The sequence below is a fragment of the Felis catus genome, chromosome C1 (genome assembly GCF_018350175.1).
Source record: "Felis catus isolate Fca126 chromosome C1, F.catus_Fca126_mat1.0, whole genome shotgun sequence".
NCBI lineage: Eukaryota > Metazoa > Chordata > Mammalia > Carnivora > Felidae > Felis > Felis catus.
The window spans coordinates 132232739-132254723 of NC_058375.1; the positions used below are offsets into that span (position 1 = coordinate 132232739).

General features: G+C 34.5%; 1 protein-coding gene across 1 annotated transcript in view; it reads right to left on the reverse strand.

Moving 5' to 3' along the window:
• The window catches only part of LRP1B (LDL receptor related protein 1B), a 1940511-nt gene that overhangs the window by 781182 nt on the left and 1137344 nt on the right, over positions 1–21985 (reverse strand). Inside the window, exons 11-13 of the mRNA XM_023259298.2 lie at positions 20227–20398; positions 17547–17690; positions 12400–12636 (exon numbers count right to left, since the gene is read on the reverse strand). Coding sequence (XP_023115066.2) covers positions 12400–12636; positions 17547–17690; positions 20227–20398 — 553 coding nt within the window. The remainder of the gene's footprint in view (positions 1–12399; positions 12637–17546; positions 17691–20226; positions 20399–21985) is intronic.

Sequence of the window (21985 nt, forward strand, 5' to 3'; positions counted from 1 at the left end):
TGTCTCTCTCTGTCTCAAAAATAAATAAACGTTAAAAAAAAATTAAAAAAAAAAAAAAGATTAGCTGCCCTTGAGGGAGGGGTAGAAGCCAAAGCCACAGGGAACCTGAAGGAGGAGTCATAACACCCTTGGTCCTACCATAACTTTGCTACTCATAACAAGCAATACTAGTTTGGAGAAAGGTAAGAATCTGTACTGCCACAGGTCCAAAGCACAGGTACACTGATGTTGATGGAACAGGAGAAACAAAACTGTTTGCCCCTGGAAGCAAAGCTGTTTCCTCCTAGATACAAAAACAAAACAACAACCAAATAAACAAACAAAACCAAGACAAGCAAACAACACAGGTGTTTGCCACTCTGGGGCTGTAGCAGAACATCATCTCCAGGGCAAGCATTCCCACAGCACATGGTGGACACTGGCTGCTAAGGGAGAAGAGGCACAGGAAGACTCGCCTCAAAACCCCAGATACCTAAGACCAAAACTGAACCAAGAAAATGGAGAACCCCTCTTCCACGCCCCAGGAGTTTCTCACTTAGTAACATATCACAATAATCTCACTGAGGGAAAGGTGAGAGTGTAGACAAAGGCATTAAGGCAGCTGAGAATGGAGTATTAAAAGCTAAGGAATGAGCAGGCATACTCAAATCTCCATATAAAGCACAAGGTAGCATCAACCCATCACTGGAGAGATATGAAAGCTTTGGTTTACCAAAGGTAACTATAATAAGAACAAAATCCATACACCTAACTCACTGAGATAAAATGACCAACAGAAGAGGTACAGCTATCAATAGAATCCGACCCGAAGATAACCTTGATGTGTAAACCTTCAAAATAAAACTATGAGTTATCAATATCTACCTCAATGGCTCAAATGAAAAGACTGATAATACTGTGCATTGGTGAAAAGGCAGAAAAACTGGAACTCTCACACTTGATGTTGGGAAAGCAAAATTACCCAGCCACAGTGAAAAATAGTTTGGACAGACTGAACAGTTTACAGTTTAGTAGTTTCTTATAAAGTTATACAAGATCTTATCATATTACCAGGCAATCCACTTGTATAAACAAAAACACATGTCTACACAGTGTACTATACACAAGTGTTTATAATAGCTTTCTTCATAACTGACTAAACTTGAAACAACCCAAATGAACATCAACTGGTAAACGCATAAAAAATTTGGGGTACATCCATACAGCGTAATATAACCTAACAAAAAATTTAATAGATATATGCAACAACATGGAGAATCTCAAAAGCATTATCGAAGAGATGAAAGCCAAACTCAATAGCTATTCACTATATGATTATTTTTTTCTGACATTTCAGAAAAGATAAAACTACAGAAAAAAAAACAGAACAGAATAGAAATTAGACTATTAGTTTTTAGGAATGTGAGGGAACATTGTGGGGAGATGGAAATATTCTAATTTGATTGTGGTGATGATTATTCATCTGGATACATTGAATTATTCCCTTAAAAAAGTTGAATTTTGGGGCGTCTGGGTGTCTCAATCAGTTAAGCATCTTGCCTTCGACCTAGGTCATGATCTCACGGCTCATGAGTTCAAGTCCTGTGTCAGAATCTATGCTGATGGCTCAGAGCCTGGAGCCTGTTTCAGATTCTGTGTCTCCCTCTCTCAGCCCCTTCCCCATTCACACACTCTATCTCTGTCTCTCTCTCTCTCTCTCTCAAATATAACTAAACATTAAAAAAATATTTAAAAAGGTGAATTTTACTATATGTAAATTATGCAATAAAGATGATTTTTAAAAATAAAGTTATAAAAATGGCTAGAGTTTATCAGAAGAAAAATACGGAGGTTCAGAATAAAATTTGTAGCCATTTTTAGATAGAACAAAAAATATCATTTAATTCAACCATTTTTGTTAGGAAAAAAAGAAAGAGAAAAAGATCCATTACCTAAAGATTTTTGTCTATATGATACCAAATAACTAATGTGAGTCACATTTAATCTAATATTTTTGACTCTAAATATATTTAAATATATCTGGTAATGCTCATCATCAAACTAATCAGTGGTAAAGAGGGTATAGAATATATATACTCATGGCTAGGTACTCTAGTTTTGTTCACTTCACAAATCATGACTGTGGTATCCAAAAGTGACATAATTTTCTCTTTGGCATAACGTAAAATAGTATTTGCAATGGAAATTATTTAATAGCAACAGTTTTATGACTTGCGATACACAGCAAATAAGAAATGTTTTCATTTATCTTGAGAGCCAGTGCTATGACTGGAAATAATTTTAATGTCTATGTATTTTGTGATTCTGGAGAATTTGGACAGAAAATTAACTCAGATGATATTGTTCAATGGCCAGAAATATAACATTTTAGAAATCATGCCACACCTAGTACTCCTTACACTTAAAAATATAAATGATAGGCAAAAGTGCCATTTGAGTTGTTACAATTGGAGAAAAATGATGAGAGGTGAAGAGGTGCTCTTGTACCTCTTGTCTAGGGATAGTGTTGTCTTGGCACCTCTCAAGAGCTTTTATTCTTATTTTTAAACACTTTTTTAATTTGAAAAGACATAATTCTAAGCCTTGCAAAATGTTTCAAGTGTTTCAAATAAAAAGAACAAAAGTGATATTAAAATAAAATATTGAAAAAAAGAACTAGGAGCATAAAGGTGATTGAAAATATTATTTGTTATCACCTGTATGTTTAAATGAAGTTTCAAAACAGTCTTACTATTGCTTTTTATTCCCCAGGTGTCATTTGGACAACTGCCTAATGACTATTAGAACATCGGCAATTTGGTTGCAAAATTAGGAGCAATAGTAACTGACTGTGACATTTGTAATGGGATGTTAAAATTAAAGCTTGGAATATGAGCCAAAATGATGAAAAAAATCAAAGCAAGTGTGAGAAAAAAAATAGTTCTCATATTTTACAAAGAACTATATCAGAACTGTTTACACAGCTCTTGGGTACCTCAACAGGATCAATGGTGTAAAGGGAAGACAATGTAAAGGGAAGAGAACTTTGGAGAGGCTGCTTTTCTGTAATTCTCTAGTCCTTGCCCTTCAATCTCCCAAGTCTATAGGAAAGAGAGATCGAAGGAATGCCCTTCACCTCAACTCTAGTGATGGAGCTTCCATGTGACTTTTTTTTAATGTTTCTTTCTTTATTTATTTATTAAGAGACAGAGAGAGAGAGAGAGAGAGAGAGAGAGAGAGAGAGAGAGAGAATGAGAATGAGAAGAGCGGGGGGTGAGGGTGCAGGCAGAGACAGAGAGGGAGAGGGAGAATCCCAAGCAGGCTCCATACCTAGTGTGGAGCCCGAATTGGGGCTTGATCTCATGAAATAGGAGATCATGACCTGAAGCAAAATCAATAGTCATACACTCAACATACTGAGCCATGCAGGCACCCCTGAGAGATCTTTGAATTGAGTTCTCAATTGTCAGTTTTCCCAAATGCACATAACTCATGCCTGAGAAAGTTTTATATCTGAAAAAACTAAGTGGTGGTTGATTTGCACTATATCTGTATTCCCAGAGTTTACCAGGGCAGAAGTTTTTCAGATTATTGTGTAGACCACACAGGAGAGAATGTTGGCATAGGAATGTCTTCTGTCCAGTACAACGTAGCTCAGCTGAGTACAAGGACTCAAACAGTAACAAAATGGATATAAACTGGATATTCAGAATGCAAAGTCACAAGCATAAAATCTCATACACTTTGTCCAAGGGAAATTAAATTAGATCTAACAGAAAACTCCCCAAAATCTTGCACATGCACACACAAACATACAGACACACATACCTAAACTCCTCAAGAGAGTAAATTTTAAAGACTTGTCATGCTCATAGAGGTCAGTTTACAAAGGGATTAATTCAAGTAAGACCCTTGCTGTCTCTGTATCACTGTACCCCTTTCACCAGCTCCCACCAATGCTAAGCAATGAGTCAGCACTGGTAGTTGACCAGCAAGTTGGGATGGGTAGCAGGGAAAATAAATAAATGCATGGCAGAGAAAGATAAGGAACCAAATATGTCCTCCTTTCCTTTTCCAGGCTTCTAGCCAGAAGACAACACAAGTTTTCAAGTTTTGCTGTGGAAAGTTCTTCCAATAAGAGACTTACGCTACAAAATAAATTTTCAAAACCAAATGGGAGACAAAAATAAAGTTATGCTTTAGATAGGTCAGAGCCACATTTTTGATGTATTGGTTACACAGACAATGGATATTACCATTCCCCTAAAATCCCCTCAAAATGGAGAGTGTCATGGGAACTTGTTCAGCTTGCATCATGGATATTATCTTTCCCCACAATTTGAGCTAGCATTTCCTAATCTAAGACCTTACAGTCATGTCAGCTAAGTATGATTTGTCAAACTTGTCTTTTACTCAGAAATCTGTATTAAACTAAGCAACATTACAATTATAGTCAATGTTCACAATAGTAGCCCTAGGTTAATAAAGGATTCCCAAGTGATTTCTTAAGTAACAAATAAAAATCACATAATGCTAAGAATAATTAAGAAACTGGGTAGAACGCATTTCTTTATTTTAATTTATCATGAAAACTGGAAATTTAGTTAAAATGTGCAAAAAATTATACTGATCAGAATATCTATTGATATAATGGTTATATTTGTAATAATACTCTAATATATTTTGGAGATTACCAAGTATTTTCACATTCTCTCTTTTGCTCTTACCAGCAATTTAGAATTTACAAGATAAGACGTGTCTTTATAGAAGTTCTAGAGCTATCTCAGCTATTATGTATATGCATGTATTTGTAGTTCATTGTATGCATGCATTTGCAGCACAAGTAGCACACATTTGTCCATGCTTATGCCTAGGTATATATGCCTATGTTGTGTGGAAATAAATAAGGGGAAAGATATCTTTATGTTCACCAAAATTCATTAGCCACATGGCCAGTTACATTTTTTTAATGACAATGTACTTTGGGATCCAGATTTCAAGCTACTCCTATTCATGTCAACTTTTCACAGAAGACATATATATTCGCTTAGAGGTTTTTTTTCCCCAAGTATCTCATATACTCCATGAGAAACATAAAAAAATATGAGAAATATATGTTTGCAAATTAACTATGAAACTGAGCCCATATTTTCGGACTCAAATATCCACTGAATTCTGGAAACAAAAACATCTTATTGACAGACAATGGGAGTTAGTACGTGCTAACAGGCTATAACCTTGCTACTCAGTGGGGCAATATCTATTAGAATCTCAGGAATTGCAAATGCTCACAAATCTCTTCTTAACAGTTTTAATTAGGAAATGTCTGATGACTGACAAATGTGTCCATTATTTTCTTTAATGGTTGGTCAGAATCTATATCTCTCAGAATCTTTGAGCCTTCCCTTATGAGAAAGTTCAGAGTCAATGTCAAAAAAATGAGACTGATATGCACCTGGAATCTAAGAGCAGAGAGTAAAAGGTTGTTCTTAATTTTAAAATGTTTTCCAAGGCATAATCACTCCTTAAAGTACATGGGAACTTTCTAACAAAATTCATTACTGATATCTCAATATGTTAGTTTCATCACCATAAAATTAGTTCGTTAGACACACTAGAATTTCCTAGAGAGTTATACAATGCTGAGGTTCACTGACATTCAAAAACAAATGGTGACCTTTTCCCTTATATCAGGAACAAGACGAAGATATTCACTCTTGCTACTTTTATTCAACATAGTAGTGAAGTCGTAGTCACAGCACTCAGACAACAAAACAAAATAAAAGGGATCCAAATTGGTAACAAAGAAGTAAAACTCACTATTTGCAGATGGCATGATACTATACATAGAAAACTGAAGATTCCACCAAAAAACTATTAAAACTGATAAATAAAGTCAGTAAGATTGCAGGATAAAAAATGAATATAGAGAAATCTATTGCATTTCTATACACTAATAATGAAGCAGCAGAAAGAGAAATTAAGAACACAATCCCATTTACAATTGCACCAATAAAAAGTACCTAGGAATAAACTTAATCAAAAAGGTGAAAGACCTATACTCTGAAAACCATAAAACACTGATGAAAGAAATTCAAGATGACACAAATGGAAAGATATTCCATGCTCATGGATTAGAAGAACAAATATTGTTAAAATGTTTATACTATCCAAAGAAGTCTACAGATTCATGCACTCTCTACCAAAATATCAACCGACCTAGAACAAACAATTCTAAACTGTGTATGGAAACAATTCTAAACTGTGTATGGAAACAAAAGAACTTAAATAGCCAAAACAACCTTGAAAAAGAAAAAACAAAACAGGACATATCACAATTCCAGACTTCAAGTTATATTACAAAGCTGTAGTAATCAAAACAGTATGGTAACAACAAACAAAACTAAAAGGCAACCTACTGACTGGGAGAAGATATTTGCAAATGACATATCCAATAAGGGGTTAGTATCCAAAATATGTAAAGAGTTTATATAGCTCAACACCCCCAAATAAATAATCCAATTAAAAATGGACAGAAGACATGAACAAGCATTTCTCCTAAGAAGACATACAGATGGCCAATAGACACAAAAAAGATGCTCAACATTACTCATCATGAGGAAAAAGTACATCAAAACCACAATGAGATATTACCTCATTCTTGTCAGAATGGCTAAAATCAAAAGCTCAAGAAACAGCAAGTATTGGCAAGGATGTAGAGAAAAAGGAACCCTCATGCACTGTTGGTGGGAATGCCAACTGGTGCAGCCACTGTGGAAGACAGTATGGAGGCTACTCAAAAAATAAAAAAAGAAAAAAATAGGACTACCTTATGATCCATGAATCATGCTACTTGTATTTATCCAAAGAATAAAAAAAATACAATTTTAAGGGATATATGCACCCCTATGTTTATTGCAGCATTATTTATAATAGACAAATTATTAAAGCAGTCTAAGTGTCCATTGATAGATGAATGGATGAATAAGATGGGATGCATGTGCACACACACACACACACACACTCACACACACAATGGGGTATTATTCACACATAAAAAAGAATGAAATCTTAGCATTTGCAATGACATGGATAGAGCAAGAGAGTATAATGGTACGCGAAATAAACCAGTCAGAGAAAGATAAATACCCTATGATTTCACTCATATGTGGAATTTAGGAAATAAAGCAAAAAAACAAAAAACAAAAAACAAAAAAAGAACAAAGGAAAAAGTCGAGACAAACCAAGAAACAGACTCTTAACTATAGAAAACAACAGAGGGTTACCAGATGGGAGGTAGATAGGAAGATGGGTGAAACAGGTGAAGATTAAGAGTACGCCTATATTGATGAGCACTGGGAATTATATGAGAATGTTAAATCACTCTAATTGTATACCTGAAAGTAATATAATACTATGTTATGTACATGGAATAAAAATAAAATACACACACACACACACACACAAAATGGACCTTTAGGACATACCAGAAATTCATACAGCGTTATAAAATGGTGAAGTTCATTGACATCCAAGAACAAACGGTGATCTCTAGAAAATGATAATCTGACACTAAGATTGGTGTCCTTTGGGAACAGATTATATCCTGTAATCTGTTGTAAGTAGGTACCCTAGGACCAGTTAGAGGAGAGGCCTGGAAATGTTTCTGGAGTTCTGAAGTGGGTCTTAAGTTGGTCGTCATTTGTGTGTTAAGTGTGGGGAGTGGGGGGTGGGGGGGGAGTGGGGGGGGGTTTCGGGTGTGGGTGGTGCTGGCAGTGGTGGTGCTGGTAGTGAGTATTTTAAGATTTACAATGATGAATAATAATTCATGCCCCGGGTATAATACCATATATTTCAAACTGAAAAACTGGAAAAACTGTTGGATTCTAAAATCCATGGAGGGAGAATGGAGATGCCAGGGATAGAATTGAGCTGAAGATCCTTCAGATGCTACACAAGCAAACACACAAATAAGGTACTATGCTTTGGTAGTCAACAGATTATCTTCAAACATGTTATTTAGAGAATATGTTCAGCACAGACAGACTCCTCTTTCCTCCTGGCTACACTTCTCTTCATATTATCAGAAAAGACATCCTATGTTGCAATCCTGTCCAGAGTTATTCTTTATTCTCCAATTTAAAGGCTTTTGCAAATACCTTTTGCAAAAGGAAGAGTCTGAGGTGTGGAAACATGTACCTACTCCAGATCCCAATCAAATAGAACCCACCATGATCTATGTATGTATGTATATATGTATATATATGTATATGAATATATGTATATGAATGTATATATGTATATATATGGGGGGAGAGAGAGACCCCCCCAATATATAAAGTGGTTAAGAGCACACGCTTTCTTTTAGTTCCTTTGGCTATTGTAACAAATTACCACAAACTTGGTGACCTCAAATCTCCAGTTTAATTATGGGAGCTTTTGAAATTACAGTTTTTCTCTTATAGCTGCAGGCATTAATAACTTTCAAATTCAGGAAAAATGCTTTGAGTGGTTTTTTTTTAGTACTTTAAAGATATGGAACGATATGAAAGATTGTTTTAACATGTCTTCTATTTGGATATACATATCCCAGTAGAATTAATTTATACAGTTTAGAAACAAGTACTGCATTAACAGAATGAATACAATAATAAATTTAATAGTAAGCTATCAGTTTTCTACTTTTTTCCTTTCTGCTGAGAATTATTCATCCTGCAATGAAAAATGGATCTTGGACAAGACGAGATAAAAGTGAATTTGATCTTATAAAGAATATCCATCTTGTTCTCTTAGATGGTATAACAATTATACCTAGCAAGAATAGGTAATTAAATTTGCTAACCACTAGTCTAAATTTGCCTCCTGTTGATATCTCTTTTTACTTTTGACCACAGTGTCCTACTTTATTTTCTTTATGGCACTTATTATTATCTTGTTCATTTATGCGTGTGTTTATTATCTGCCTCCTACTATTTAGATACAAACTAAATATAAAGCTTTGTCCTGTTTACTGCAATAGTCCCATCATTTACAATGGCACCTGGCCCAGCAAAGGCATTTGCTGGATGTTTATTGACTGGATGAATAAATAAATACTTAATTAAAATAAATAGTATGAATTTTACAAAATTATGGCAAGAATCCTGGAGAATAAAAAAACTTACAGATTGGTACAGATTTGTCTTTATGGAAGTCTATTTTTAATTACATCATTAATATGTCTTTATTTCACAGATGTTTTCAGTACTTATTGCGGTAGATATAAGTATCTCAAAGAGACAATTTTCCTTTATCTTTTTTAAAAATATTTTTAAACATTTATTAATTTTTGAAAGACAGATCATGAGCAGGGGAGGGGCAGAGAGAGAGGGAGACACAGAACCCAAAACAGGATCCAGGCTCCGAGCTGATAGCACAGAGCCCGATGTGGAGCTCGAACCGACGAACTGTGAGATCATGACCTGAGCTGAAGTCAGAGGCTTAACCAACTGAGCCAGCCAGGTGCCCATCCTTTATCTTTTATTTAGCTACAGTTTCAGACCACAAGATTCTACAGACTATAGGATAAACCACATTTAGGAAGTTTTCCATCAACCTCTGAGAGAAAAAAAAAAAATCAAAGAATAAATAGAGATGGGAATTTTCTGAAATGCTGTTTTTCTTTCTTTATAGAAAGGATCTGAGCTTACATGAAAGATATTCAAGATATTGATGTTTTATTTACAAACAGCAAAATCTTTATAGCCTTGTACTTCAAACTATACAAACATATCTGAGATTCAGAATTTCTACCAAGCTTACAAAATAATTTGTCAAACCAAGCATTACCTCTAGTCTTCAGGTTGGATGGTGGATAGATAGTCTAGCTAAATTAGTGAATACATACAGAATTTATTTTGTTTGGATTCTAAGAATGATGAATTGTCATTTGCCAAATGTAAGTTCTGTTTTGACATCTTAATCTTATATCATAATGTCTATTATTGTTCTCTTTAATGGTGAGGAGAAAGATTAAGAAAAAAATATGAAACAGTCTTTGCACAGCAATATCAAAATGTTAAGTATATTTCAGGTGTGAAATCTACAAAATGTTCTCATAACCTTCATACTGCCAAAACAACAATGTACAGATGTGCCTGGCAGTCAAGTGGCTATTAGAGCTGATCTCTGTTGCTGTGCTGAAATGCAAAGACGCACCAATGTCACTGATAAGATATTGTTATCAAAGTTAGAATTATTAACTGGAACATTCAGTCACAGCACAGGAACTGACATTTTTTTAAAGGAAACCAAGACCCTTCTATGTTACATTTTAGTCCTTGAAAATTTCTCGTTCAAAATCAGAGCAATCCAAATGAATCTACTGACACTGACAGAATGTGAAAGTCTATTGTCCTTCTAAAATTGTCAATTCTCCATCATGTGAAATCACATTACAAAGAAATGTAGGAAGACAGCCTCTGCCATGTCCAAGATAAAAATCTTAACTCTAATTAGCAACTCTAAAAATGCTATGGTGGCTTCATATTGCCTTAATCAGTAAACTACAAAAAAACAAACAGGGAGATTTTTCATTTTAACACTTCATTTGTCATTCGTGGAAAGTGTACATTTTATCATTCAAGGTTTGATTTAAAGTGAACCTGAGTTAAATGAATAATCTCCTTATGCTTCCCTGTTCCCACCAAAAGACAGGAGAGACCACCACTCATTACCACTCATGCTATAAATAATTTTAATGTGTCTCTGTTCTTATTTTCTCTCCTTCCTCTCTGATTCATTCTGCACTCCACCCTCCAGTTTGATTCTCCTAAAACATATGTTTTCATTCACATGATTCTTTGGCTCAGAAGCATTGCCTGCCTCTTAGCCCTTCAGGATTTCATCCAAGCCCCTTCACCTCATATCCCAGGTCTTTTATTTCATCACCTTCCACTTTCCACCTCTCCTCGGACCCTCTTCCCTGTGACTAAAATCTTAAGTGATCCACTTAAGTTCATCTCATCCTCTTTCTGGAGTAGATATTTTTTTTTTCTTGGTTCAATGGAGTTCTTGGTTCCAAAATATCTTTCCCTCCCTTATAATATTCTTCCTTTAAGATCCAGCCCAAACATCACCTCCTGCACAGAAAGTTCTCTAAGAATAATCACATAAAGATATCTCCTCCTCCCTGTGGATTCCCACCACATGGACATTCTCCATGAATCATGTATTTCTTTGGGCCAGTTTTGAACTTATTAAATGCTGCAAAGCATTTACATTTTTATGTGTTTATATTCTATCCAAAGGTAGATTATGAACTCCTTGAAGGCAGTGGTCACTTTTAAAATTCTTTTTATCTCCCGAGATAGCTAGTACTTTGTTCTTCATATAATAAGCATATAATTAAGGTTCTCTAAATCAAGGATTTTTAAAATATTTAAGAAGTAAGTAGATTGTATGTGTGAGGAAACATGATCCCTGAATCATTAGTGAACATGTTTAAAAGTGACTAGTAGTCAAAGACTTGGTTTGATCATTTTTTTTTACACAGTTTATTTATCTGCAGAGAGAGAGAGAGAGAGAGAGAGAGAGAGAGAGAGAGAGAAAGTAGGAGAGGGGAGACAGAGAGAATCACCAGCCTGATGCGGGGCTTGAACTCAGGAACCATGAAAATATAACCTGAACCAAAGGTGGACAGTTAAGCAACTGAACCACACAGGCGCCCCAAGGTTTGCTTGGTTAAGTTATTTTCTACTGATACCAAAGTTACACTACTTAATTACTTGACTGGTTGTTTCCAAGCCATGACATTTATAAAATAAACCATTTTAACAAAGTTTATACATAGATCTTTGCAAGTATATGGTTGCATATAAGTAGTAAAACTAGGTACAAAGTTTCTATAAGTAAAACTAGGTACAAAGTTTATCTGAGACTACAGATATTTCAAGGGCATCACTAGAGAACTCAATTTTAATGATTTATAAAGTAAGAAACAATATGCAAGAAATGCAATGACAGTGGGACATTGATATCTTTAATGCCCTTTGAATGACATGACCAATATACTTGTAAGAATCAAATATTACACAAGTTCTAATGTCCTGCTAAATCTTATGTTCTGCCATAGAGCACTATAGACATATAACTGAAAATCTGCCTTTTCCACAAAGGTGAATAAATCATTTAGTTTAATTCCTGTAATGTTTAAAATGGATTGGACAATTCCAAGTTCCATTTTATAATGATGGTTTTAATACACTAGTACGTGAAAAAACGTAGAAATAATGTTACTGAAGAAAATTACATTAACAAATATTTTTAAATAAACAGCAACTTAGGTTCTGGTTAAAATAAGTTCTACATATGTTGGATTGATCCTTTCACAGTGCTTTATCTGTGAGCAGTTTGATGTCAATATTACACATTGTCACTTACCATCTTTCAGGATGGTTTCACGCTCAGTGCCATCTATCTTCTGCCGGCCAATCAGGAAACTGGTGGTGTCAGCAAAGTAGATATAATTGGTTTCTGCATGGAAATCTAAAGCACGAGGGTTTACCAGATTCTCTATGGGGATCATGTATTCATCAGCTATCTTGGTATTCAAGTCCATTCCTCTAACAATTCCTGGGCGTCCTTTCCCATAAAAGAGGAACAACTCATTCTTCGGTCCTGCAGAAGAAAGATTACAAACATAAACAACTGATGCTGCCTAATCTTCTTTACACTGCATAATGCCACTGTTTAATTAACTGGCACAATTAGCTTTTTTAAAATTCAATACCAAAAATTAAACTCTAAAATATGCCAAATGTATCTCGATGCAAGAAGGCCAGCTAATTGCATTACTTTAATTAAAACCGAAATTACTTCCGTGAATGGGTTATATTTAGTTAATTATTCTTTTGTCTGTAACTGTCTGTATAGCAAAAACATGACAGATCATTGGATAACTGGTAACAGTAAAATGGACATTTATTAAAACATCCGGCACATTTAATTTTACAATTCATTACAATCTAGCACATTCTGTAGATACAAACTGTAGCATTCATTATGTCTGACAATGCTACAAACTTTACAATATTTAAAACACCCCTCCTCAGAGTCTGCATGGAAGGCTGTCAGAGGCAAAAAAAAATAGATTCACACAGTATCACACACTTGCATGCGAATATATTACAGATGCCTAAACAAGTGATTTATTTGTTTAAGAAATGAAATAAAATGTCAGTTAAATCACTTTTTTTAAAAAATATTAATAAGAATGTTAGAGGTTGATGCTGTCCTCCAGTAACTCTGATGTACAACGCAGCCCTTATAAAAACAAAACAAAACGAACACCCCAAACAAAAAGAATTCCCCAGGTTAAAAATGCCAAATTCAATGTAGCTTTTACTATAGAGTGAACTGACTCCTACAGACTTTCATATGGAAATATATTCCAGGCTCTTCAATTGCTAGAGCAATTGACTTAGTCTACATAATTTGAAGAAAATATTTTTATATAAAAGGGAAAACATATTGAGTTTTATAAATAAAACTGAGGTTACAAATGATTCAGTTTCATTGGATGACAGTACCATAAGTCAGCTTGTTAGCAAAGTAAAATAACCTATTGAAAATCTGGAGAAAAAAGAAAAATGAGTATTACTCATATACTCAACACTCTCAATACAAACTATATTATCAGTGTATATATTATTTCCCTTGTTTTCTTTCAAAATTGGTGTTATTGAATATTAAATGTATGTAAACAAATATTTATTACATTTTATTACAAAGAAAAATAAAACAAATTGCATGTACCCCACACACATATTAAAAATATTTCCAGAACACTGGAAGGGATTCATGTGCCCTAAACCTATTCCCTCCCCCTTTTTTCCTATTCCCCTTTCATCTCAGAGATGTCCAATATCCTAATTATATTGTTTATCATGTTTTTTTTTGCAAGTTTCAGTCTATATGTGGTATGTATTCCAAACATGATTTTTCATGTTTGAATTGCATGCATGAATTCTTCTCTGAGTTATCTTTATTTTTACAATATTTGTGACATTCATCCATGGTTGTTGTAGTCATTTTTCATTTATTTCCACTGTTGTATTATATTCCTTTACATGACTGTTTCAAAATTAATTAATTTTTCTAATGCACAATTATATATGAGGACAATTTTATATTCTGCTTTTATTACTCAATATTAGCATCAAAATTATGTCCCATGTTGATCTATTATTTAAGCTTCACATTCTTTGAGTATGATCTGTATCCTATATGATAATTTGTCAAACTATTCGCTAGGGTTGATTTTATCTTTTCATTATTATAATAATACTGAGATAAGCATTTTTTTAACCTAGAATTTTATATTTTTATGATGATCTCTAAGTATACATTTCTAGAAATGGAATTACTGGTAAAGAATATTAACATCCATCTTCCTCATTGCCTTCTCCGTCTCTCACTGTATCTATTTTCAAAAGTACCGTTTTTATTTTTCTGAATGTTTATTTATTTTGAGAGAGAAAAAAAGTGCAAGTGGTAGAAGGACAGAGAGAGAGGAGAGGAGAGAAAGAATCCTAAGCAGCCTCCCCACTCTCAGTGTGGAGCCTGACACAGGGCTCTATCTCACAAACCATGAGATCATGACCTGAACTGAAATCAAGAGTGGGATGCTTAACCGACTGAGCCACCAGGTGCCCCAAGAATATGTTTTAATAATAATATTACATATTATTTAAAAGTGAGTATTTATTTCGGGGCGCCTGGGTGGCTCAGTCGGTTAAGTGTCTGACTTCAGCTCAGGTCACGATCTCGCAGTCTGCGAGTTCGAGCCCCGCATCGGGCTCTGGGCTGATGGCTCAGAGCCTGGAGTTTGCTTCCGATTCTGTGTCTCCCTCTCTCTCTGCCCCTCCCTCGTTCATGCTGTGTCTCTCTCTGTCTCAAAAATAAATAAACATTAAAAAAATTTAAATAAATAAATAAATAAATAAATAAATAAATAAATAAATAAATAAAAATAAAAGTGAGTATTTATTTCAAAAGTGACATTTCCTACAAATTTTATGTGCACATATACTTTTGTTTTTAAAAATAGGAATCTTAAAAAAAACAATGAAATAAAAAAATAGGAATCTTACATATGCATTTTACTACATTTTTTTAAATTAATGATATCTTATTTTGTCATTAAAAGGTCTTCAAAACATTACTCTCAATGGCAGCAACATGTTCCCTGCTAGAGAGGCAATATGATAAGTCAGCTACTTTCTTATTGCTGGGTATTTAGACTGTTTCTGGGTCTTTGTTATTATAAATACTTTTATAATGAATTTCTACAGTCAAACGAGGAATAATTTCTTACAGGATACTTTCAGTTTTATGTCTTTGTATGTTTTATCAAATGTCTTTCCAACAGTGACATAAATTACCAATTTCTGTCAGCAATACATAAGAATACTGTTTTCACTATATCAAATTTTAATAACATTTTTCATTAATGTTTTAATTGGTAATTGGTAAACATGACACTTCATTTGTTTAATGTATGTGTTTGTGTGTGTGTGCTTTAAATAAGAGTAGCCATTGTCCCCATTGTTTACTTGGCTACTTATTTTAGTCATTCAATACCTACTTTAAAAATCTCTTCTAGGGTCTTGACACTTGACATTGTCCAGACACTAGAAGACAATTGAAACTAAAAACTTCATTTCAGAGACACTCAAATAGAGATGGGCCTGATTTTAAGTACCACAATCAGATATACTAGCTCAAGTTTGGAATGTGGAAATGAGGCTGTCTTTTGTTACTTCTGTCATTATTCATCTAAAGGAGAAATTGAATTTTTCCACATTAGTGTTCTTCCTTTGTGTATATCAAAAGGCAAGGAAGAGAGTTTAGTTTTGTTGTGTTTTGTGTTGTTTGCCAGTAAGGAACTATCAGTTGTGACACATATCTGGCGCTAATAGCTTTGATGCAAGTTGTGGAGATCCTGGATCTCAACCAAAATGGTGGACTTTTGGACTTACCATGGCCATTGTGGCTTCCTGATGCCCAAGCTTCTGATAGTGACAGTTTTCTGGTTTTAAGCCAGGGTAGTTTGATGGTGGTTTTGAGGGATGTTCTGAAGACTGAGTCTAGGAGCTATTGCTTCAGACTTTTCAATGATTGTATAAGCACCTATATTTTCTGCTTAAAATAGCTACAATGGTCTTTGTTAATGTAAATGTGCCTTGATTGATACACTACTTTATGGTTGATTGAAGTTTATGCAATTGTCATCCTATGTTTTTCTCCAAACATATGTATTTATGTGAGTATGCATGAAAATATGCACGTATAAGTTAGTATGATTGCATTTTTGCATGTCATGCCATCACTTTTCAACTGGTAACCACACTAGTTTAAAAGCTGGCAACACATACACACATGCATGCACAACTGTGCATATCTTGAGTCTCCTAACTTTCAATTATCCAGAGGATATCTTGAACATGAAACCCAGCAATTAATACAAAGTTAGAAATGAAAACAAAATACTAAGACATATATTTTATCACAGTAGAGCCTCCTGGATTGTCGATTTAAAAGTATTTATACTACTAATTCAAACCATTTGGACTTAACTTATAACAAATTTAGTGATCTAATTTCATAGTCCTCAGTAAGCAATGACAAGAAAGTCAAAGACATGGCAAAACAGTGACCAGAGAAGGAACACTGACAGAAATAAAAAGCCATTGTTATAACAAAATGGAGACACAATGGACACTGTAAAAAGCAGTCATCATACCTTTAAAAATTATGGTATTTGGGAGACATTTAACAGACAGTAATCTCCACAGGGACACCATTCCTACAAGGGCTATTCTAGTCTATTTGCTTATGAAGACTCCAAGTAAAGACTTTAATTGATATGGGGGCAAAAATCTAAATTTGCAAAACTCATGCATATAATTATTAATTATCCTTTTAAATAAAGAACAATTATGTTATTCAGCATATCTCAAAAATAAAGCAAAGATAAGTCTGTTGGAAAGCTTTTCAATAAAATTGTTAAAGAGATTGATATTTAATTAGTATAGCTCCAGTTACCTGGAAAATTAAATAATGAAATGAATTTCACTCCCCAGTGATGCTGGATAAGGTGAAACATTGCTTTATGTGGATTTTTATTGGACTAAACAACACACCTATTACTAGGAGCAGCTTCTTGGTTCAGATAAGAGAAAATATGGTCAACCAATAATTCAGGCTCATTAGACCAAAAACCTTCTTTAGGGAATTAAAGAAAGATCTTCCTAAAAATCTTCCCTGAAATATATTTCCCAGGGACTCATAAATTTGGTGACTCTATAGCCTGATTCAGTTTCTCATTTACATTCTCACAAAAACAAAACAAAACAAACAAAAACAAAACTCCTAAATACTAAGGAAAAATGGCTGGTACATTGTGTAGGCAAATTCCACCTGTTAAGTCTTATGTTATTGCTGATGTTGACATAGCTAATTAATACTAAAAAAAAACTATTTTGAAGCAGTAGCTGCTGGCAAAGTGTTTGATTTTAACAACATACTTTTGCACGACCTGCCATCACTTCCCAAGTTGAAGCCCGTCCTGCAGCGACAGGTCCGTGTTTTGTAACTGCTGCTGAGCAGACAGATGTGTGAGCATCCCCCTGGCATTCCATATGGATCCACTTCACATGCATGGCTTCTGACTACAACAAATAAAAAACAGCACACTTGAAAATTTCCAAAGACAAGATAATTATGTGCATCAGTATGTCGAAACTTTTATAGTGCATGAAGAGGGAATCCTCCCCCAAATCTTTATACCCTATGATTTATTACCATAATCAATTGGAAAAAAGAGTTTAAACCTCATCAAAGAAGAGGTAGGAATTTTTCAAAGCCCTCCTAAGGTTATATCGAAAAAAATTCTGCTTTTATATTAAACTGTTTACATGTAGGCACAAAAAGTAACTTGGTATTTCTGATTCAGGCTTGTTATTCTTTTTAAAATACATATTTCTTACAAATATAAAAAGATACTATAAAGATATGCCAGGTTAGGTAATTAAGCAGAGAAAGGATTTCTTTTGAAATCCATTAGGTGGCACTTAACGTGGAAGAAACATGATTCAGGAACTATCTTTACTGAGAAGTGCTGAGACAACACTGTTTTTTTCAATTTTGAGTCAACTGCCATTTTGAGAACCCTACCACAAAATGAATGTGTGTGTGTGTGTGTGTGTGTGTGTGTGTGTGTGTGAGAGAGAGAGAGAGAGAGAGAGAGAGAGAGAGAGAGAGAGAGAGAGTAATTTCCAAAATGTAGAGGCTACTTTGCATGTAGAGATTGAGGAACAGAACATTTCATGAGTGTAGAAGTTACAAAAAGAAAAAAAAAAAGTACCCCATGACATATGAAGAGAATGAGAAAAAGATGAGTCAAAGAAAAAAAGGCTGTGGTAGGAATAATGTCACTAAGATTTTATATACTATTGTGGTTATATTTCTTTTTGATCATCACTTACTTGAGATTGTGACAAATAACATGGCAATTTTCTTTTAATACTAAAATGGTTATGCTTTAAAAATTCTGCCATGTTCATTTTGTATTCCTATTGTCTTTTTTTTTTTCCAACGTTTTTTATTTATTTTTGGGACAGAGAGAAACAGAGCATGAATGGGGGAGGGGCAGAGAGAGAGGGAGACACAGAATCCGAAACAGGCTCCAGGCTCTGAGCCATCAGCCCAGAGCCTGACGCGGGGCTCGAACTCCCGGACCGCGAGATCGTGACCTGGCTGAAGTCGGACGCTTAACCGACTGCACCACCCAGGCGCCCCTGTATTCCTATTTTCAAAATGAAAATACCCCTACCTTCTACCTTTGTCTCCAATAGCCTTTTGTCAAAATAGTAGCCACAGTGATTGCTTTAAAAAGTAAGTCATATCATGAGACTCTGTCTAATGCTTCCTAGGGAATCCTCATCTCTGTAAAGAAAAGATTTTGCAATTGTCTAGAGGACCCTACTTGCTATGGTCCTCCTTTATTTCTCCAACCTCCCCTATTACTTCTCTTACCCTTTTTTGCTCTGCTCTCGACACATACATCTCCTTGCTGTTTCTTGAAAACTCTAAACATGCTCTTCCTTAAGGTCTTTGTGCCTGCTCATCTCTCTACCTGCCATGTTTGTGCCTCACTCCTTCAATTACTTCAAGTCTTCATTTAATTTCATTTGTTCACTGGAACTTCCTCAAACCATTCAATATAAAATTGCAAAGTACCCCCATCCCTGAGATGCCCTATCTGCTTTATTTTTTCTTTATAGCACTTATTATCTTCTAATATACTTGATCGCTTTAAAATTATGTCTTCTCTACTAGGATACAAATATCATAAATACAAGAATTTTTGTCTGTTTTATTTACTGCTACAATCCCAGTGTACATACAACAGTTCCTGGCACATAGTAAATGCTCAGTGAATAATTGGCAAATAAATGTATACTAACATCAAACTCTAATAAGGTTTATTTACAGAATCCCAAATTTAAATTGACTGTAAACAGATTTGTGACAATACATTGCTTCAACTAAATCTATGTTAGTGTTTACATAATTCTAAATTAGTTTCATTTTAAAGCACAAAAAGATGATGAAAATTTGGAGTGGTGATTCTGGCATGTTACATTATTCTATATATGACTGAATGTAAATTGTACTGATGAACAAGCATCATTAAAGTACTATGCAAAAATAACTAGTTTGTGTTTCTAATAAATACTTGGAAACATTATAGCCTCCTCATTAAAAGTTATTTTTAATTAACTTGTATTAAAGAATAATTAGGAAAAGTTAAGAGACCCAAATGACTACAATAAAAACTGAACAGATACTGTAAGGAAGTCACCTGATTTGAAATTTGTCTTTCAGAATGATACCAAAAAACATCCTTAGCATCTTAGTATCTGGGTTCCCTGTCTACACACATGATGATTGAAAGCTCTTTCCTGAATCTAAATCTAGCCATCATTTCAATTCTATGGTTGTAGAAACAATTCACTAGGAACTGAACAATTTGTCATTTAGACTTGTGCAGGGAGAGCTCTTCCATTTTATCAAGCAGACATGTACACTTTTGCTATCAAACAGAATTTATGACTCTCCCATTTTAACTCCATACAGAGCACAAGGACCATTTCCCCATTCAACCCACCATTATAAAGGCAATGAAGAAGTCTTGAGTCTTACCTGTTGGTTGAGTTCTTTTTTGATAAATTCTGATTCCTCGAGCATTTTCCATTTTAATTAATGATTGAATATCAGTGCCATTAAATCGGTTTATCCTTATGATACTGAAGTTATCAGAATTGGTTGCATACAAATAGTCTTCAAACACAGTTATTCCATAAAGATGTCTGACCTATATGGAGGAACAAAAATAACTATGATTTTTAATTATGCTGCTTTTAACTTGAAAGAAAAACTGATTGCTATTTACTACTGTGGAAAATCCCCATAGAAGAGTCACACACATCTTATCATTTATTTTCTCTTCAAGAATTCAACACTTCACTAATTTAAATTTTTTCCTCTGAATAGAAAACATTATGCAATAGTAGATAAAGCAGTTCCGAATGTATGAAGAATTTTATACATGATTCATTAAGAAAACATGTTGAGTAGCTACTTTTCAAAGGCTAGTGAGAACCAAACTTCCAAGCATATTCAATAATGTGCTTAAGACACTGTTATATAAAATTTCAGATGTTTTTAGGGGCTGTTTGTTCATACAATTGGGAAATATGGAATTTAAAACAGTGTAGCTCTGGCTGTATGGACTGATGAGAAAACACCTTTGAAAATTTATTTTATAAGTTCAAAATCCCATTTTTAAAATTCATCTTTATGTTTTTATTTTATTTCTGAGAGAGAGAAAGAGAGAGAGAGAGTGCAATTGAGGGAGGGGCATAGACAGGGAGACACAGGATCTGAAGCAGGTTCCAGGCTCTGAGCTTTTGGTACAGAGCCTGACATAGGGCTCAAAATCATGGGACCTGGAGATCATGACCTCAGCTGAAGTCAGAGGCTTATCAGCCTGAGCCACCCAGGTGCCATTTTTTAATCAAAAATTTTTAAATCACATGTTACATTTAGATGAATAATTGCCCCAGCATGGAAAACAATAAATAATGAAACAACATATTTAAATAAATGTAAAAAAAAATTCTACTCAGAAATCACTTTTTGTTTTCGTAAAGCATATTTGTAACAGAAATGGAGCTGTTTGCTTTGCTATCCATGAGACTTTAACAGCAAACTCTCCTTAGCAGAGGTCCTGGGGACTGAGTGCAGGTAGGGACAAGTTGCATTCACAGAAAGCTGCTAGTAAAGCAGAGAGAGAATGGGTTTACTGATTTTCCCATACAAACGCCTACAAGCTGTGCACAATGCATTTGAGTATTCCTTGTATTATATTTGATTTACAATGGTTCTGCCTCGGGGTAGGGTGAGGCTATCATTTGATTTGCTCTAGAGATTTCGTTGAAAAAAATCTGTCACAATTCTCTGGCATTATAGTGCACTTTTAGTGCAGTTTTAGCACAAAATGTAGTTAAGAGAATTTGAAAAAAAAACTATGTATGGTTTGTAAGATATTTTATGGAACAAAATTATATTTTTTTAAACTGTTTTTTAAATAATTTTTAAATGTTTATTTTTGAGAGCAAGAGAGACATTGCACAAATGGGGGAGGGGCAAAGAGAGAGGGCGACACAGAATCTGAAGCAGGCTCCAGGCTCTGAGCTGTCAGCACACATCCCAGCTCAGGGCTTGAACCCACAAACTGTGAGATCATGACCTGAGCCGAAGTCAGAAGCTCAACCCACTGAGCCACCCAGGTGCCCCCAAGTTTTTTATTTTAAGCAGGAAATTTTATAAATTTTGTACTTTAAGCAAAAGCATTTGATTTATTATCTCTCCAACCTATGTGACTCATTACTATCTCTTG